The sequence below is a fragment of the Heptranchias perlo genome, chromosome 6 (genome assembly GCF_035084215.1).
Source record: "Heptranchias perlo isolate sHepPer1 chromosome 6, sHepPer1.hap1, whole genome shotgun sequence".
NCBI lineage: Eukaryota > Metazoa > Chordata > Chondrichthyes > Hexanchiformes > Hexanchidae > Heptranchias > Heptranchias perlo.
In genome coordinates this window covers 12,068,445-12,088,855 of record NC_090330.1, presented here as the reverse complement: position 1 = coordinate 12,088,855, position 20,411 = coordinate 12,068,445, and the positions used below count along the sequence as shown (strand labels likewise).

The 20,411-nt window shown below is 44.2% G+C and overlaps 1 protein-coding gene across 1 annotated transcript in view; it reads left to right on the top strand.

Moving 5' to 3' along the window:
- Positions 1-20,411, top strand: part of rgn (regucalcin) — a 34,972-nt gene that overhangs the window by 4,065 nt on the left and 10,496 nt on the right. Inside the window, exons 2-4 of the mRNA XM_067985760.1 lie at positions 12,368-12,533; positions 15,993-16,175; positions 18,314-18,529. Coding sequence (XP_067841861.1) covers positions 12,371-12,533; positions 15,993-16,175; positions 18,314-18,529 — 562 coding nt within the window. The 5' untranslated portion in view covers positions 12,368-12,370. The remainder of the gene's footprint in view (positions 1-12,367; positions 12,534-15,992; positions 16,176-18,313; positions 18,530-20,411) is intronic.

Genomic DNA, 20,411 nt, shown 5'->3' with positions numbered 1-20,411 from the left:
GGCGTTTCTGCGGACGCAACCGAGACTCCAGGATGGTATGTTGCCTCCCTGGTGCAAGGGTCATGGATGTCTCGGAGCGGCTGCAGGACATTCTGCAGGGGGAGGGTGAACAGCCAGTTGTCGTGGTGCATATAGGTACCAACGATATAGGTAAAAAATGGGATGAGGTCCTACAAGCTGAATTTAGGGAGTTAGGAGTTAAACTAAAAAGTAGGACCTCAAAGGTCGTAATCTCAGGATTGCTACCAGTGCCACGGGCTAGTCAGAGTAGGAATGACAGGATAGCTAGGATGAATACGTGGCTTGAGAAATGGTGCAAGAGGGAGGGATTCAAATTCCTGGGCCATTGGAACCGGTTCTGGGGGAGGTGGGACCAGTACAAATTGGACGGTCTGCATCTGGGCGGGACTGGAACCAATGTCCTAGGGGGAGTGTTTGCTAGTGCTGTTGGGGAGGGTTTAAACTAATGTGGCAGGGGGATGGGAACCGATGCAGGAAGTCAGTGGGAAGTAAAGTGGTGACAGAAACAAAAGGCAGTAAGGGAGAGTGTACAAAACATGACCGGACAGATGGTCTGAGAAAGCAGGGCAAAGACCAAGGGAAGTCTAGATTAAATTGCATTTATTTCAATGCAAGAAGTCTGATGGGCAAGGCAGATGAACTCAGGGCATGGATGGGTACATGGGACTGGGATGTTATAGCTATTACTGAAACATGGCTAAGGGAGGGGCAGGACTGGCAGCTCAATGTTCCAGGGTACAGATGCTATAGGAAAGATAGAGCAGGAGGTAAGAGAGGAGGGGGAGTTGCGTTCTTGATTAGGGAGAACATCACGGCAGTAGTGAGAGGGGATATATCTGAGGGTTCGCCCACTGAGTCTATATGGGTAGAACTGAAAAATAAGAAGGGAGAGATCACTTTGATAGGATTGTACTACAGACCCCCAAATAGTCAACGGGAAATTGAGGAGCAAATATGTAAGGAGATTACAGACAGCTGCAAGAAAAATAGGGTGGTAATAGTAGGGGACTTTAACTTTCCCAACATTGATTGGGACAGCCATAGCATTAGGGGCTTGGATGGAGAGAAATTTGTTGAGTGTATTCAGGAGGAATTTCTCATTCAGTATGTGGATGGCCCGACTAGAGAGGGGGCAAAACTTGACCTCCTCTTGGGAAATAAGGAAGGGCAGGTGACAGAAGTGTTCGTGAGATATTACTTTGGGACCAGTGATCATAATTCCATTAGTTTTAAGATAGCTATGGAGAATGATAGGTCTGGCCCAAAAGTTAAAATTCTAAATTGGGGAAAGGCCAATTTTGATGGTATTAGACAGGAACTTTCAGAAGTTGATTGGGAGAGTCTGTTGGCAGGCAAAGGGACGTCTGGTAAGTGGGAGGCTTTCAAATATGTGTTAACCAGGGTTCAGGGTAAGCACATTCCTTATAAAGTGAAGGGCAAGGCTGGTAGAAGTAGGGAACCTTGGATGACTCGGGAGATTGAGGCCCTAGTCAAAAAGAAGAAGGAGGCATATGACATGCATAGGCAGCTGGGATCAAGTGGATCCCTTGAAGAGTATAGAGATTGCCGGAATAGAGTTAAGAGAGAAATCAGGAGGGCAAAAAGGGGACATGAGATTGCTTTGGCAGATAAGGCAAAGGAGAATCCAAAGAGCTTCTACAAATACATAAAGGGCAAAAGAGTAACTAGGGAGAGAGTAGGGCTTCTTAAGGGTCAACAAGGTCATCTATGTGCGGAACCACAAGAGATGGGTGAGATCCTAAATGAATATTTCACATCGGTATTTACGGTTGAGAAAGGCATGGATGTTAGGGAACTTGGGGAAATAAATAGTGATGTCTTGAGGAGTGTACATATTACAGAGAGGGAGGTGCTGGAAGTCTTAATGCGCATCAAGGTAGATAAATCTCCAGGACCTGATGAAATGTATCCCAGGACGTTATGGGAGGTTAGGGAGGAAATTGCGGGTCCCCTAGCAGAGATATTTGAATCATCCACCGCTACAGGTGAGGTGCCTGAAGATTGGAGGGTAGCAAATGTTGTGCCTTTGTTTAAGTAGGGCGGCAGGGAAAAGCCTGGGAACTACAGACCGGTGAGCCTGACATCTGCAGTGGGTAAGTTGTTAGAGGGTATTCTGAGAGACAGGATCTACAGGCATTTGGAGAGGCAGGGACTGATTAGGAACAGTCAGCATGGTTTTGTGAGAGGAAAATCATGTCTCTCGAATTTGATTGAGTTTTTTGAAGGGGTAACCAAGAAGATAGATGAGGGCTGTGCAGTAGACGTGGTCTACATGGACTTTAGCAAAGCCTTTGACAAGGTACTGCATGGTAGGTTGTTACATAAGGTTAAATCTCATGGGATCCAAGGTGAGGTAGCCAATTGGATACAAAATTGGATTGATGACAGAAGACAGAGGGTGGTTGTAGAGGGTTGTTTTTCAAACTGGAGGCCTGTGACCAGCGGTGTGCTTCAGGGATCGGTGCTGGGTCCGCTGTTATTTGTTATTTATATTAATGATTTGGATGAGAATTTAGGAGGCATGGTTAGTAAGTTTGCAGATAACACCAAGATTGGTGGCATTGTGGACAGTGAAGAAGGTTATCTAGGATTGCAACGGGATCTTGATCAATTGGGCCAGTGGGCCGATGAATGGCAGATGGAGTTTAATTTAGATAAATGTGAGGTGATGCATTTTGGTAGATCGAATCGGGCCAGGATCTACTCCGTTAATGGTAGGGCGTTGGGGAGAGTTATAGAACAAAGAGATCTAGGAGTACAGGTTCATAGCTCCTTGAAAGTGGAGTCACAGGTGGATAGGATGGTGAAGAAGGCATTCAGCATGCTTGGTTTCATTGGTCAGAACATTGAATACAGGAGTTGGGATGTCTTGTTGAAGTTGTACAAGACATTAGTAAGGCCACACTTGGAATACTGTGTACAGTTCTGGTCACCCTATTATAGAAAGGATATTATTAAACTAGAAAGAGTGCAGAAAAGATTTACTAGGATTCTACCGGGACTTGATGGTTTGACTTATAGGGAGAGGTTGGATAGACTGAGACTTTTTTCCCTGGAGAGTAGGAGGTTTAGGGGTGATCTTATAGAAGTCTATAAAATAATGAGGGTCATAGATAAGGTAGATAGTCAAAATCTTTTCCCAAAGGTAGAGGAGTCTATAACAAGGAGGCATAGATTTAAGGTGAGAGGGGAGAGATACAAAAGGGTCCAGAGGGGCAATTTTTTCACTCAAAGGGTGGTGAGTGTCTGGAACGAGCTGCCAGAGGCAGTAGTAGAGGCGGGTACAATTTTGTCTTTTAAAAAGCATTTGGACAGTTACATGGGTAAGATGGGTATCGAGGGATATGGGCCAAGTGCAGGCAACTGGGACTAGCTTAGTGGTATAAACTGGGCGACATGGACATGTTGGGCCAAAGGGCCTGTTTCCATGTTGTAAACTTCTATGATTCTATTCCAACCCACTTGCAATGAAGGCAACATACCATTTGCCTTCCTTATTGCTTGCTGCACCTGCATGTTAACTTTTTGTGTTTCGAGTACAAGGACACCCAAATCCCTCTGAACACCAACATTTAATAGTTTCTCAACATTTAAAAAAATTCTGTTTTTCTATTCTTCCCACCAAAGTGAATAACCTCACATTTCCCCACATTATACTCCATCTGCCACATTCTTGCCCACTCACTTAACCTGTCTATATTCCTTTGCAGACTCTTTGTGTCCTCTCCACAGCTTACTTTTCCACCTGGCTTTACGTCCTACATCCACTGGTTCCGTTTTATCTACCCTGATAGTTACATCCTCAAAACTCTAATAGATTTGTCAAACACGATTTCCCTTTCATTAAACCATGTTGACCCTGTCTAATCATATTATGATTTTATAAGTGCCCTGTTACTATTTCTTTAATAATGGATTCCAGCATTTTCCCAATGACTGATGTCAGGCTAACTAGCCTGTAGTTCTCTTTTCTCTCTCCCTCCTTTCTTGAATAATTTGCTACCTTCCAATCCACTGGGTCCGTTCCCATGTGTTTCGAGAAGGTTGGCACTGATTCTGTATGTATTTATAGAAGGTTAACAATGATTCTTTATGTATTTACTGAAGTTAAGCATTGATTCCTTATGTATTTGCCGAAGCAGGAATTCCCCCTGACTTTTCCTTTCCCTGGTTCAAGGGCACTGTAACATTGGACTAGAACCTTATCCATTAGATAAAATGGCTTGTTTTGTCCTGAGAACATAGTGTGCAGCTTTTTAACTCCTGACACCACAATAAAGTGAATCTTTGATATGTTGAGCTAATAATACCTAATATAAAATCAAGCTGGAGGGTGGCCAACCCTCGATCTCCCTCATTTCCTTACAACGGTCTCGCTTTTTAAGCTCAGCTAAAAGCTGAAGATCACCGAGGTGGCGGCTCCCTACCACCTTCTCAAGGGCAATTAGGGATGGGCAATAAATGCTGGCCTTGCCAGCGACCCCCACATCCCGTGAACGAATAAAAAAAAATTGCCGATTGGCTAATAGCTTAGTTACTACCACAGCACACATTAATCTCTGTACTATTAAGTAGAGGAATCTTACAACACCAGGTTATAGTCCAACAGTTTTATGTGAAAATCACAAGCTTTCGGAGAGCCTGACGAAGGAGATAATCTCCGAAAGCTTGTGATTTTCAAATAAAACTGTTGGACTATAACCTGGTGTTGTAAGATTCCTTACATTTGTCCACCCCAGTCCATCACCAGCATCTCCACATCATGGCTATTAATTAGAAAAACAGAAGAAAGATTTGTATTTATTTAGGGTCTTTCATGACCTCAGGATGTCCCAAAGCGCTTTACAGCCAATGAAGTACTTTTGAAGTACTTCACTGTTGTAATGTAGGAAACATGGCAGCCAATTTGCGCACAGCAAGGTCCCACAAACAGCAATGACATAATGACTCGTTAATCTGTTTTTAGTGTTGTTGGTTGAGGGATAAATATTGGCCAGGACACTGAGGAGAACTCCCCTGCTCTTCTTTTGAAATAATGGCATGGGATCTTTTACGTCCACCTGAGAAGGCAGATGGGCCTCGGTTTAACGTTTCATCCAAAAGATGGCACCTCCAACAGTGCAGCACTCCCTCCGTAGTGCATTGTAGTGTTGACGATCCGGATTCTTTCCCCTCAGTCTGGTTCAGTAAAAACTGAAGTCGAGTACATTTTAAAGTTCATCACAACTTTAATAGCAGGGTTCTTAGTCTGCAGCATTGATTTGGACTCCTGATAGAGTCCCTCTATGCTGGCAGAGCAAGAACAAGAAACATACAGAAATCCACACGTTTTTATACAAATCAATAGGGGTTGGAACATACTTAACGAGGGTCAACACCAATCATAAGCCGGGCATAGGTTGCCATGCGAGGTTACATTATTTCCGGCCAATCATAAATCGTCCATGTGCTGATCATGCTGCTGTTAGACATCAAAGGGGATACTTCCTCACCTTCCAACTTGGAATGTTCTTCCCTGTTCCTTCTGTTCCTTATCTCCCAACCTGGAATGTCTTTCAACTTTGGCTAAGCTCGTTACCTATATTGATCTGCCATAAACATGGAGACATTCAGACCAGTCCTTGAATCACATCAAAGACTCTACATTGCTAAGACCATGCAAACCTGCTGACTACGCAAACATATGGCCCAGCAGGAGGCCAGGCCACCTGTACCAATCTCAGTTACTAACTAATTAACCCTTTCTAACCATTTTGCATTCTGCTTCTTTGCCACGTAGGCATTTTAATATTTTACCGAAAACTGACCACGTAGGGATTCTCAGTGTCAGCCTAGATTATGTGCTCAAGTCCCTGGAATGGGACTTGAACCAACAACCTGCTGACTCAGAGGCAAGAGCACGACTGCTGTTCCACCGCTGATATCTCAGGCCTTTATATTTAATTGCTAGATTTCTTTGTACTTAGAACATAAGAAATAGAAGGAGGAGCAGCCATCCCCTGTTCCGCCTCCCAGCTTTTGTGTCATCAGCAAACTTGGATACATTACACTCGGTCCCTTCATCTAAGTCATTAATATATATTGTAAATAGCTGAGGCCCAAGTACTGATCTTTGCAGCATCCCACTAGTTACAGCCTGCTAACCTGAAAGTGAACCGTTTATCCCTACTCTTTTTTTCTGTCCATTAACCAATCCTTTTTTTTCATTCATGGGATGTGGGCGTTGCTGGCAAGGCCAGCAATCATTGCCCATCACTAATTGCCCTTCAGAAGGTGGTAGTGAGCCGCCTCCTTGAACCGCTACAGTCCGTGTGGTGAAGGTTCTCCCACAGTGCTGTTAGGTAGGGAGTTCCAGGATTTTGACCCAGCGACGATGAAGGAACGACTATATATTTCCAAGTCGGGATTGTGTGTGACCTGGAGGGGAACGTGCAGGTGGTGTTGTTCCCATGTGCCTGCTGCCCTTGTCCTTCTAGGTGGTAGAGGCCGCGGATTTGGGAGGTGCTGCAGTGCATCCTGTGGATGGTACACACTGCAACCACGGTGCACCGGTAAAGGGAGTGAATGTTTAGGGTGACGGATGTGGTGCCAATCAAGCGGGCTACTTTGTCCTGGATGGTGTCGAGCTTCTTGAGTGTTGTTGGAGTTGCACTCATCCAGGCAAGTGGAGAGTATTCCATCACACTCCTGACTTGTGCCTTGTAGATGGTGGAAAGGCTTTGGGGAGTCAGGAGGTGAGTCACTCGCCGCAGAATACCCAGCCTCTGACCTGCTCTTGTAGCCACAGTATTTATGTGGCTGGTCCAGTTAAGTTTCTGGTCAATGGTGATCCCCAGGATGTTGATGGTGGGGGATTCAGCGACGGTAATGCCGTTGAATGTCAAGGGGAGGTGGTTAGACTCTCTCTTGTTGGAGGTGGTCATTGCCTGGCATTTGTCTGGCGCGAATGTTACTTGCCACTTATCAGCCCAAGCCTGGATGTTGTCCAGGTCTTGCTGCCTGCGGGCTTGGACTGCTTCATTATCTGAGGGGTTGCAAATGGAACTGAGCACTGTGCAATTGTCAGCGAACATCCCCATTTCTGACTTTATGATGGAGGGAAGGTCATTGATGAAGCTGCTGAAGATGGTTGAGCCTAGGACACTGCCCTGAGGAACTCCTGCAGCAATGTCCTGAGGCTGAGATGATTGGCCTCCAACAACCACTACCATCTTCCTTTGTGCTAGGTACGACTCCAGCCATTGGAGAGTTTTCCCCCTGATTCCCATTGACTTCAATTTCACTAGGGCTCCTTGAGGCCACACTCGGCTAAATGCTGCCTTGATATCAAGGGCAGTCACTCTCACCTCACCTCTGGAATTCAGCTCTTCTGTCTATGTTTGGACCAAGGCTGTAATGAGGTCTGGAGCCGAGTGGTCCTGGTGGAACCCAAACTGAGCATCGGTGAGCAGGTTATTGGTGAGTAAGTGCCGCTTGATAGCACTGTTGAGGACAACTTCCATCACTTTGCTGATGATTGAGAGTAGACTGATGGGGCGGTAATTGGCCGGATTGGATTTGTCCTGCTTTTTGTGGACAGGACATACCTGGGCAATTTTCCACATTGTCAGGTAGATGCCTATGTTGTAACTGTACTGGAACAGTTTGGCTAGAGGCACGGCCAGTTCTGGAGCACAAGTCTTCAGCACTACCTCTATCCATGCTAATATATTACCCCCAACCTCATAAGCCCTTATCTTGCGTAATTTATGCGGCACCTTATCAAATGCCTTTTGAAAATCCAAATATACCAGTAGTGGTCCCCTTTATCTACTCTGCTGGTTACATCCTCAAAAAACTCTAATTAATTTGTCAAACACGATTTCCCTTTCAGAAAACCACATTGACTCTGCCTAATCATATTCCTTAATAATGGATTCCAGCATTTTCCTGACGACTGATGTCAGGCTAACTGGCCTGTAGTTCCCTGTTTTCTTTCTCCCTCCTTTCTTGAATAGCGGTGTTACATTTGCTACCTTCCAATCCACTGGGACTGTTCTAGAATCTAGAGAATTCTGGAAGATCATAACCAATGCATCCACTATCTTTGCAGTCACCTCTTTTAGAACCCTAGGATGTAGGCCATCAGACCAGAGGATTTGTCGGCTTTTAGTCCCATTAGTTTCTCTAGTACTTTTTCTCTACTGATATTAATTACTTCAAGTTCCTCACTCTCATTAGCCCCTTGGTTCCCCACTGTTTCTGATAAGTTTTTTGTGTCTTCCACAGTGAAGATAGATACAAAATATGTTTAACGTCTCTGCCATTTCCTTATTTCTCATTATAATTTCTCCTTTGCTAACTCTTCCTTTTTACATACTTATAAAAGCTCTTATAATCTGTTCTTATATTTCTTGCTAGTTTACTCTCATCCTATTTTCTCCCTTTTTAATCAATTTTTTTGGTCATCCTTTGCTGGTTTTTAAACTCTTCTTCACAACATTATAAGCCTCTTCTTTTAATCTAATATTATCCTTAACTTCTTCAGTTAGCTACGGATGGATCACTTTTCCTGTGGAGTTTTTATTCCTCAATGGAATGTATATTTGTTGAGAATTTTGAAATATTTCTTTAAATATTTGCCATTGCATATCTACTTTCATTTCCTTTAATCTAATTTCCCAATCTACCTTAGCCAGCTTGCCCCTCATACCTATGTAATTGGCTTTATTTAAGTTTAAGACTCTAGTTTTGGAGTTATGTATGTCACTCTCAAACTCAATGTGAAATTCTATCATATTATGATCACTCTTCCCCAGATGATCCTTTACTATGAAATTACTAATTAACCCTGTCTCATTACTCAATACAAGATCTAAAATAGCCTGTTCCCTGGTTGGTTCCACGACGTATTGTTCTAGAAAACTGCCTCAAATGCATTCCATGAACTCATCCTCCAGACTATCGTTACCAATTTGATTTGTCCAGTCTATATGAAGATTAAAGTCCCTCACGATTATTGCGTTATCTTTGTTACAAGCTCCTATTATTACTTGATTAATACTATGTCCAACGGTATAGCTACTGTTAGGGGGCCTACAAACTACTCCCACCAGTGTTTTCTGCCCCTTGCTATTTCTTATACCCATACTGATTCTATCTCCTGATCTTCTGAGCCAAGATCCTTTCTCACTACTGTCTTTATCTCATCCTTTATTATCAGGGCTACCCTTCCACCCCCACCCCCCGCCCCGGCCTCCTTTTCCATATTGTTTATCTTTTCGAAACATCAAGTATCCTGGAATATTTAATTGACAACCTTGGTTATCTTGCAACCATGTCTCTGTAATGGCTATTAAATCAAACCCGTTTATCTCTATTTGTGCAACTAATTCATCTATCTTGTTACGAATGCTTCGTGCATTCCGATAAAGAGCCTTTAATTTTTACTTTTTACCACTTTCTCTTCTTTGACCTTATTCACTATGCTGATGCACTATTACTGTTAAACTTTCTATCCCTTCCTGTCATGCTCTGCTTATCTTTACCCAGATCGCTACATTTCTCTGTTGCCTTGACTTTTCTCTTCAGATTTCTAAATTTCCACTCAATTGACCTCTCTTCCCCCACCTTTTTAGTTTAAAGCCCTATCTACAGCCCTAGTTATTCAATTTGTCAGGACACTGGTCCCAGCCCGGTTTAAGTGGAGCCCACCCCAACGGAAAGCTCCCCCTTTCTCCAGTACTGGTGCCAGTGCCCCGTTAATTGAAACCCCTGTTTCCCACACCACTCGTTCAGCCTCACATTTAACTCTCTGATCTGTTTGACCCTATGCCAATTTGCATGTGGCTCAGGTAGCAATCCAGAGATTATTACCTTTAAGGTTCTGCTTCTCAAAATCCCTTAGCAGAACCTCATTCTTAGTTCTACCTATGTCATTGGTTCCTCATACTCCAAGTTCTTCTCCAGCCATGAGGAGATGTCCTTAACCCTGGCATCGGGCAGGCAACACGGCCTTCGGGACTCCCACCCCTGGCTGCAGAGAACAGTTTCTATCTCCCTGACTATACTGTCCCCTACCAGTACCACATTCCTTTTTACTCCCCCCCCCCCCCCCCCCCCCCCCACTTGAATGGCCTCCTGTACCACGGTGCCATGATCAGTTTGCCCATCCTCCCTGCAGTCCTTGTTCTCATCCACACAGGTACCTCGTACCTGTTGGACAAGGTCAAGGGCTGAGGCTCCTCCATCACTGCATCCTGGATCCCCATACCTGCCTGACTCGCAGTCACACCCTCCTGTCCCTGACCATTGACCAACTTTAAACTAGTACTTAACCTAAGGGTGTGACTGCATCCTGGATCAAAGTGCCCAGATAACTCTTTCCCCCCCGCCCCCCCAACCCCGATGCAATGTTTGCAGCACAGACTCCAGCTCTCAACAACGCTGAGCCGACGTTCCTCGAGTTGACGTCACTTACTGTAGATGCGGTTGCCTGGGATCACGCTGGTCTCCACCAACTCCCACGTGCTGCAGTTACGACACACCACCTACCATCCCAATCTAACCTTGGTTTATGTATACTTTATTTTCTAAGTTCATTTTCTCTATTTTGACTACTAAAGTTGATTTCCTGTCTTTTACGTGCAAAGAAGCCATTCTATAATATTCTAAATGTTTCAAATTTGAAAGCTGTAATGTGGAGAGTATTGGTCGGTTTCAACAGTACACTAGAAGCCCTTCTCCTGCTTTTTTAACATCTTGAGGTAGCGCTTTCCTCAAAGTCCTCCACCTTAAGAACACACGTTCTTTCTACAGGTGCCAACTGTTGAGTAACACTGCTGGAGAGACCTGATTGGAGCTATTGGGCACGATTTTAACAGTAAAAAAGAGGGGGTGGGGGGGGGTTGGGGGCGGGGACGTTCAAAACTACAACATTTCAGAACCCCCCCCCCCCCCCCCCCCAACCCGTCCATTTCTGGTTTTCACCGGGGCTGGACGAGGGGTGGGCGATCAACCTGCTCCCAGGAGGCGGGTTTGGCCTTAAAACCTTTCAAGGAGGCCTCGGGCCTCCATTTTCCCATAGTTTCCGATTTCAACCCCGGGGTCCCAGATTCCTGGGGCTTCTTTTTCACACCTCATGAAAGGAGGCAAGAAGGCCCAAGACTAACAGGTAGATGCCTTTCTGGCACAGCTTGTGGGCCGGGACGAGTGCTTCCCCCAGGCCCAACAAGGCTACCAGCAGCGATCCCCCAACGATCACGGACCCCCGCCCCCAATGTCCCCCGCCCAACGATCGCGGACCTCTGCCCCCGATTTCCCCCACAACGATTGTGGACCCCTGCCCCCCCGATCCCCGATCGCGAACCTCTGCCCCCGACCCCCCACCAACGATCGCGGACCCTCACCCCCAACGATGGCTGACACCCGCGATGACCCCCGATCCGGAAACCCCCCCCATGACTGACCCCTATGACTGATGACCCCTGAGCCAACCTATGCCCCGTGCCAACCTATGCCCCATGCCAACCTATGCCACATGCCAACCAGTTCCCCCTTGCCCCTCTCCCCCTTGCCCCCTTGCCCCTGCGCCTCGTTCTAACCCATGTCCCCCCACAATCCATACAAACAAAGACTTACCAGAAGACTGACCTGAACACGTCCTCTCCCTGGCTGCTCTCCTGTCCGACTGAGACCAGCCTGTCACTCGGAGTCAAAATCATGCCCATTGTCTCTGTGCCAGGAATTAAGGTTCTAAAAGCAGGTTCTTAGTTTTACAGATTTTATTAGGAATGATACTCACAGACAACACACACAGCGATGTGGATACAGTGGTAGCCGCATGTTACAGTTGCTGAGCTCAAGTTGCAGGGTGACCAACTCTCGATCTCCCTCACTTCCTCACAATGGTCTCGCTTTTTAAGCTCAGTTAAAAGGCCAATATAACACCTCCTCCATGATCTTCGGTCTTGGTTTTACATTACGTATTATTTGCTCAACGTACCAAAGACTCACTCCTTTGTGGTATCAGGAGGTTAAAAAGCTCCACAGCACGGTCTCGGGACATACCATAAACTATCGTATATATTTACATGTACAGAAAAGAATAAACGTGTAGATGTAGCCATGAGAAGATTAGAACTATCTAATGTTATGGTTGATATCAATGGTCAGGATGTTCCATTCAGTTTACACACAATCACGTCCTTACTGAAAGATCAAACCTGCAGCATTCACTGCAGGATTACCAGTATTAAGTCTGTACCAGATTCCTGGAGAAGTATATTCCTCCATTTATTGTCTGATTTTTAAGAAGCAATTTAGACCTTTTTTATATTTTTCACAGGCAATGGCTTCCATTAAGATCGAGTGTGTGGTGAAGGACAAGAACAGAATTGGAGAGAGCCCGGTTTGGGAAGAAAAGCACGGTTCTCTTGTTTACGTGGATGTCCCAGGACATAAGGTGTGCAGATGGAATGCAGCCACGAAACAAGTGAAAACAGTGCACGTTGGTAAGCAAAGGATGGGGGTTATATTGAATAACCCCCGAAACCGGGTGCGGGGGTCGCGGTGCGCGATTAACCTGTAACATTCGTGCTGCCTGGTGATTTACCTGATTGCTGCGAGCAGCCAGGCGTAGCTGCGCTGTTGAGTGCTGCTCACCAGCAGGGGGCCCAATATCCCGAGAGACTAACACCACTTAAAGGTAGCCTGCACCTCTTAAAGGCAGCCTGCACCTCTTATTTGCAAAATATAAGATACAGGTCTGCACGGAGTCTGAACGGAGATCAGACATCGCACACATAAAACACAGATGCAGGTCCCATCCCTATGTTTACAAACCGTGGTGTTATTTTAAAACATTGAATAAAAGTTGCACACTATTAAATCCCACATCCTCCAATCTGCACGCCAGACCCCACCAATCTGCCGATCTGAGTTGGTACCAGGCCTGCGAGAGTGCGTGCACCAAGGTTCTCTGGTGCAAGAGGTGGAAAGAAGGAGGGGCATCCTATATCCACAGTGGGGGGGTGCAAGAGACCCTCCAGATATATGCTCTGGAGAGAGTGGGAGGCAGTAGGGGACAAAGTCAATGCCAGGCACATAGCACCACGAACATGGATGCAGTGCAGGAAGAAGTTCAATGCTTTGACATGAATGGTCAAGGAGAGTGAGGTCAACTGTCAAGTGACGTCTCCTACAAACAGCAGCACTAGCCGCATCCACTGCTCCACGCACTACACCCCCATCACCCACATGTCAACAAACTCTTTCAAACAGTACTCAACTCTTCCAATAAGATGCTCACCCTCACACATTACCACTGTTGCAAGCCGAACACCCATAACTCATGGGTCACACACACTGGCAGTTTTTCAACCATGACAGCCACATCACCCAAACATCTTGCAGGACACTCACTGACACATGTCCTACTTTCTTGCAGGAGAAGGTGACGCATAACAGCAGGCAGCAAGTGGCAGTCGCTTCACAGAACATGAACCTGCTGTCCTCTCTCAGGATGACAGCACTCTTGCCCCATCCCTGCCACTCTGCCAGTGCCCTTGCTGTTGCCTGTAGAGTATTGAAACTTTATTATAGGAACAAAGGAAGATAGGAACAGGAGTAGGCCATTTAGCCCCTTGAGCCTGTTCCATCATTCAATTAGACCATGGTTGATCTGTGACCTAACTCCATATACCCGCCTTAGTCCCATATCCCTTAATACCCTTGGTTAACAAAAATCTATCAATCTCCGATTTAAAATTAATAATTGAGCTAGCATCAACTGCCGTTTGCGGAAGAGCGTTCCAAATATCTTCCACCCTTTGCGTGTAGAAGTGTTTCCTAACTTCACTCCTGCAAGTCTTGGCTCTAATTTTTAGGTAATGTCCCCTAGTCCTAGTATTCAAGTATAGGAGACCTCCAAAAACAGGTACAAATGTATCAGCAGTCAGAAGCAATAATCCAGCAACTAACCTGTAATTCCTGCATGATTCCTTTAAATAGTGCTGGTAGAGGAGGTGGGGTCCTCCATGCTGTTTAAGACTTGTTCAGCTATGTGAAGTTAAGACAATGCATTGGCTGGAGTGTGGAGTTCCAAAATCGCATCTGTCCCTTTAAATCAGCGTTGCGCTCTGATCTACCGCATAATCTCCCTACTTTACACGCTGCCAGCGTTCGTTATCTGTGCGTGCGCGAACGCCTTTACCAAGATGGCGCACGTCACGCTGGAAGTGTGCGCATGCAATCCCGATGCCATTTTGGGTCCTTAGGAGTCCGCGCAGCGCCTACACAATGTTGCGCTACATGGCCCAATTTAGAGCCCGATATGTCTTCAAGTGAGACAGTTCCGTTTGCTGCCTTATATGGCAGTTGTTTTTCCCTTTATTAAAATGTACAAAAACCATCACCGTAAGAAGGCAACTGTTGTTCTCAATATTCTCACACCTTATATCCTTTTGATTTCTCTGTGCGAAATCATTATAACAGTGCACATAGTCCAAATTGAAGGCTCATTTTGTGCTGTGGAACCTAAGTCAAAACTCTTAAAATAGGTTAAATTTGTCCTAACTCAAACACCTGCCTACACTGAAAGAAAGCCTTGCATTTATATAGTGCCTGATCACAGGTCTTAAAAATGTCCCAGAGCATTTCACATTAATTACTTTGAAGTGCAGTCACTATTATTATGTAGGCAAACAATGCAGGCACTTTGTGCACAGCAAGATCCCACAAACAGCAATGAGATGAATGACTGGTTAACCTGTTTCTTTGGCGGTGTTACTTGAGGGAGGAATGTTGACCGGGCCACTGGAAGAACTTCAAGTTCTTCTTCAGAATAGTATCACAAGTTCTTTAACATCCATCTGAACAAGCAAAAGGGGCCTTTGTTTGATGGCACATCCCAAAGTACAGCAATCTCTCAGTACTGCACTTGAGTGAGTTGGAGGAGCCATTGACCCTCAGAGAAATTTAGATTTTTATTCTCTCTAAAATGGAGAATAGGGGGACTACCCAAACTACTTGGGACATTCTCTCCATTGAATTCTCTCCTATTTATAGCTGCTAGACTATAAAAATATTGCATCGAAAATGCATTTTTCCCATCAAACTTTTTTAATGCTCATTTTGTGTCACACTGGCACCTAATTGGCAGACATTTCATATTCATAAAACATCAATAAATCTTACCTGAAGAAGTAGGCAACATATTAATTAAACACGGGGAGAAAAATGACCAATGATGTGTGAAATCAACAATCTAAACTTACCAAATAGAAAAGCTACCAATAAGAAAAGGAGACCAAGGAAACCAATCAAATCGCTTACAATAATTTTTGAAATTCATTTTGATTACCATCTTTGTTTCTTACTGAGGAAGAAATTAAGGTTTGTAATCTAATAAGGGCATCAAAAATTGCAAGTGAATAACTTACTTATACGCTGCCTCTTGTGTGTTTGGAATGTAACAATGTTTTCAGTCAGAGAGCCCATCCCTATCAAAGAAGCCTGTGGATTGAGTTCATGGGCTACTCAAGGGCGACCACTCTGCTAACTAAATGTAAATCCCAACAATGTGTTCTCATGACTAATCAGTTTGTGGAGAAGAATCCCAGCATGTATCAGTATGACTGTGCGAAATCAATCTGTGGAGTAAACGGCCAGCATGTTTTAAAGATACTTCAATCCAAATCTAATGAATGCAAACATATTTTGGAGTTGGGTGGATTTTTTTTCTATGATTGACAGCAACGTGGCCATTCAAAGAGTATGCCAGGGCTTGCTGTTTGCATCATCGATGAACAATGACAACAAAAAGCCAGCGATGCTTTTATTTGGAGTTGAGAATACTTCAAAGGTAACTAAATTTAGTTTTTGGAGGGCTGCTGGTACCCATGGAAGGGGGAGAACATGAGGGAGTCAGGAGGAGTCACGTTATTGAATTGTACGTGTCTATTGTCCCGCAGATGCTTCTATTGGATCAGTGGTCCCTCGGAGATCAGGGGGATATGTTCTGGCAGTTGGAAAAATGTTTGCCTTTCTAGATTGGGAAAAAGAAACCATTACCGATATAGCTTCCGTTGACCAAGATAAAGCAAACAACAGATTTAATGATGGCAAAGTGGATCCTGCAGGACGTTTCTTTGCAGGTTTGTCGCAACCAATTTCTTTTGCATTTTACATCTCCATCCACATATCGCTTAGCTGAAACTTAGTTTCACCGTTTTACTCTTGTGTTGATCTGGTCTATTTTAGTCTACCTTAGGTAAGGTATTTTAGACTTAAAAAGGTAATTGGATGGGAGGAGCCTGGAAGAATGAGCTTGATGGGCTGAATGGCCTTACTCATCTGTGTTTACTTTTGCAATCTTTGTACTTGCAACTTAGAACCGAATAAGCATTGAAGACTAAGGGATTCAGATAATTATATATACAGCAATGGATACCTGAGAGAGATTTTTTAATTTAATTTATTCTTGGGACGTGGACATCACTGGCAAGGCTGGCATTTATTGCCCATCCCTAGTTGCCCTCAAGAAGGTGGTGGTGAGCGTTCTTCATGAACCGCTGCAGTCCGTGTGGTGAGGATGCTCCCACAATGCAGTTAGGTAGGGAGTTCCAGGATTTTGACCAAGCAACCATGAAGGAACAGCGATAAATGTCCAAGTCGGGATGGTGTGTGATTTGGAGGGGAACCTGGAGGTGATGGTGTTTCCATGTACCTGCTACCCTTGTCCTTCTAGGTGATGGAGCTTTGGGGAGTAATCTACTTGGGAGGTTTAGAAGATATAGCCATAGAATTTACAAGGCAGTGATCAAAGGGTACAGGTGATGTTCTAAAGCACAACAGTGAAGATCAAATAAGTTGCAAAGCTTGCTAGATTTTCTACCCATTGAACATGAAAGTCTAGCCCAATATCTAGATTATACGACAGACTTGAAATTGTGTCCTGATATTTTTTTCTTTAAAAAAAATATAATACGCATGATTTTAATTTTTGTGTTCTTTGAATCAATTTTGTGCTGGCGGAAAGACTAACTACTGATGTGACCTTTGTTGCTCCATCATGACATCAAGACAAGAGGATTAATGATTATGACATATTATATAATATTAAGCAGATATTCTGTGATCCTAACTTATACTGGCCCAGAAATTGCTGGAAAAATAATGGCGAATTAATGGCACCCGGCATTATTAGTTGGTTGGTTGGGGTTCTATTCCCTAGAGTTTCGAAGGTTAAGGGGTGATCTGATCGAAGTTTATAAGATATTAAGGGGAACAGATAGGATGGATAGAGAGAAACTATTTCCGCTGGTTGGGGATTCTAGGAGTAGGGGGCACAGTCTAAAAATTAGAGCCAGACCTTTCAGGAGTGAGATTAGAAAACATTTCTACACACAAAGGGTGGTAGAAGTTTGGAACTCTCTTCCGCAAACGGCAATTGATACTAGCTCAATTGCTAAATTTAAATCTGAGATAGATAGCTTTTTGGCAACCAAAGGTATTAAGGGATATGGGCCAAAGGCAGGTATATGGAGTTAGATCACAGATCAGCCATGATCTTATCAAATAGCGGAGCAGGCACGAGGGGCTGAATGGCCTACTCCTGTTCCTATGTTCATGGATCAAGAATTTTTGTACAGTTCGCACACCTACCCTGCCATTCACTTAACTTTTCAAGGACTAATACAACAATTCCTAAACACAACAGGATTACAATGTCCTTTTCTTCTGATTGTTCTTTTTAATTTTTTTCTTACTTTTCCTTTCTGTCTCTTTTTTTCTCTCTCTCTCTTTGTCCACTCTCTTTATTTCTCTTTCTGTATCTAATTTCACTCTAATCCAACCCTATTTCCTTCTCAGTCGTTTGCTCCATTTCTTTCTCTATATCCTTTTCTTTCATTGGCCTGTGAGGTAGACTATTGGGCAGGACGTTCATGAGGTCCCAGATGCACCTTTGACATCGCCACATCTTTATCAATTTGCTATTCCGGCAATTTGAGGCGCAATTATCGCGTGATCTGAAGGGTGAGGAAAAAAGCCCAATTCACATCGCTCGTCACAAGATGCGTCATTCCAGCAATTTCTGGCCCATTATCTCTAACTCACACTCCCTATAAATGTGACCTCCCCGTTGGAAGCATGGGATTGTGGAATCATCCCTATAGTTTCAACACTAGAAATTACTAGATTATCTGTGTGTAGATTTGAAAAAAAGCCATCAACAATTTTGGAAAACTGCAGTGGTTAGTATTTACAGGGCTGATACTGACTTCTGCTACAGGGACCATGGCAATGGAGACTCGTCCAGCTGAAGTAGAAAGGCATCAGGGATCGATGTACTCCCTGCAGAATGATCACTCTGTGGTCAAGCACTTTGACCAAGTGGACATTTCCAATGGTCTGGACTGGTCATTGGATCACAAGATCTTCTATTACATAGACAGTTTATCTTATACTGTGGACGCTTTTGACTATGACCTGCAGTCAGGAAAGATCTGTAAGTATATTTTAAAATGTATTATTTCACATGTTGGAATGAGGCTTTCTGTGTTGATGTGTGCATTTTTTTAAAGGTATAGTCTTGCCTTTTCAGTTGTAATGCCATAAATTATACTCGGCTGAAGGGAAAAGTGTGTAAAACTGTTCCTGTGCCACTCTGTGTTGACAGGATGTGTGTGAGAAAGGCACTGGGTTGACTCTTCCTCTGATTTTTCAAACCATGACCAGGGGGAAATGCCTCATCTCCTCTTGGTGCCTCACATCAGTGACACAGCTGAGATAGGGAACTCAACAGGGTTTATGTGCAGGAACCTGAGTCCTACCAATCTCAGGCAGCCCCTTGAGACACCAATACACTGTGCTGCTGCATAATATTAAGAACATAAGAACATAAGAAATAGGAGCAGGAGTAGGCCAATCGGCCCCTCGAGCCTGCTCCGCCATTCAATAAGATCATGGCTGATCTGATCCTAACCTCAAATCTAAATTCATGTCCAATTTCCTGCCCGCTCCCCGTAACCCCTAATTCCCTTTACTTCTAGGAAACTGTCTATTTCTGTTTTAAATTTATTTAATGATGTAGCTTCCACAGCTTCCTGGGGCAGCAAATTCCACAGACCTACTACCCTCTGAGTGAAGAAGTTTCTCCTCATCTCAGCCCCTTATCCTAAGATTATGTCCCCTAGTTCTAGTTTCACCCATCCTTGTGAACATCCTTACCGCATCCACCCGATCAAGCCCCTTCACAATCTTATATGTTTCAATAAGATCGCCTCTCATTCTTCTGAACTCCAATGAGTAGAGTCCCAATCTACTCAACCTCTCCTCATATGTCCGCCCCCTTATCCCCGGGATTAACCGAGTGAACCTTCTTTGTACTGCCTCGAGAGCAAGTATGTCTTTTCTTAAGTATGGAGACCAAAACTGTATGCAGTATTCCAGGTGCGGTCTCACCAATACCTTATATAACTGCAGCAATACCTCCCTGTTTTTATATTGTTTATATTAATTGTTTTGGTCCATGACTAATGTTCATCTTTTGTTAATGCCAATGGGGATTTAAATTTTAGCCAAACTTTTGTTGAAGTATTTACTTCTCCCATTTTTTTTATTGTCTACTACTCCTACTTCAGCTCTCCCATGCCACGTCAGCTTGGCTCAGTTAGTAGCACTCTTGTATCCCAGTCAGAAGGTTGTGGGTCCAGGACTTTAGTACATTATCTAGGCTGAGACTTCAGTGCAGTTAGTATTTACAGGGCTAATGCTAAAGGGACCATAGCAATGAGGGAGTGCTGTATTGTCAGGGGTGCTGTGCTTTTGATCAGATGTTAAACCAAAATCCTGTCTGTTTGTTCCAGTAGTTCAGGTGGATGTTAATGATTCCATGGCACTAATCCCAAAGAAAGAAGAACAGAGAGTTCTGCCAGTGTCCAGGCCTACTTTCCTCCCTCAAACAAACTCGCTGTGCAAAAATATTTCTCCTCCGCTCCCCTTGGTTCTTTTATCAATTATCTTAAAATCACTTGCTGCTCTTGTGCATCTTCATTGTACGTGAAGAACTTTAAGATGTTTCTGAGAGATGTGCTCAAGTGATCTATAAATACAAGTCATTCTTTTTGTCTTGCAAATCTTGTGCATCTTGGCTGGGTGGGTGGGCATGCCACCATGTCCATAACCTTTACCAATGCTATTTTGTGATCAATCATTAGGTTATTTTGCCCCCTTGCCCAGTTTTCTTCCGTCCTTTCATGAAGCCAAAGATTTCTGCTGGGTTTTAAGAACATAAGAAATAAGAAACAGGAGCAGCAGTAGGCCATTTGGCCCCTCGAGCCTGCTCTGCCATTCAATAAGATCATGGCTGATCTTCGACCTCAACTCCA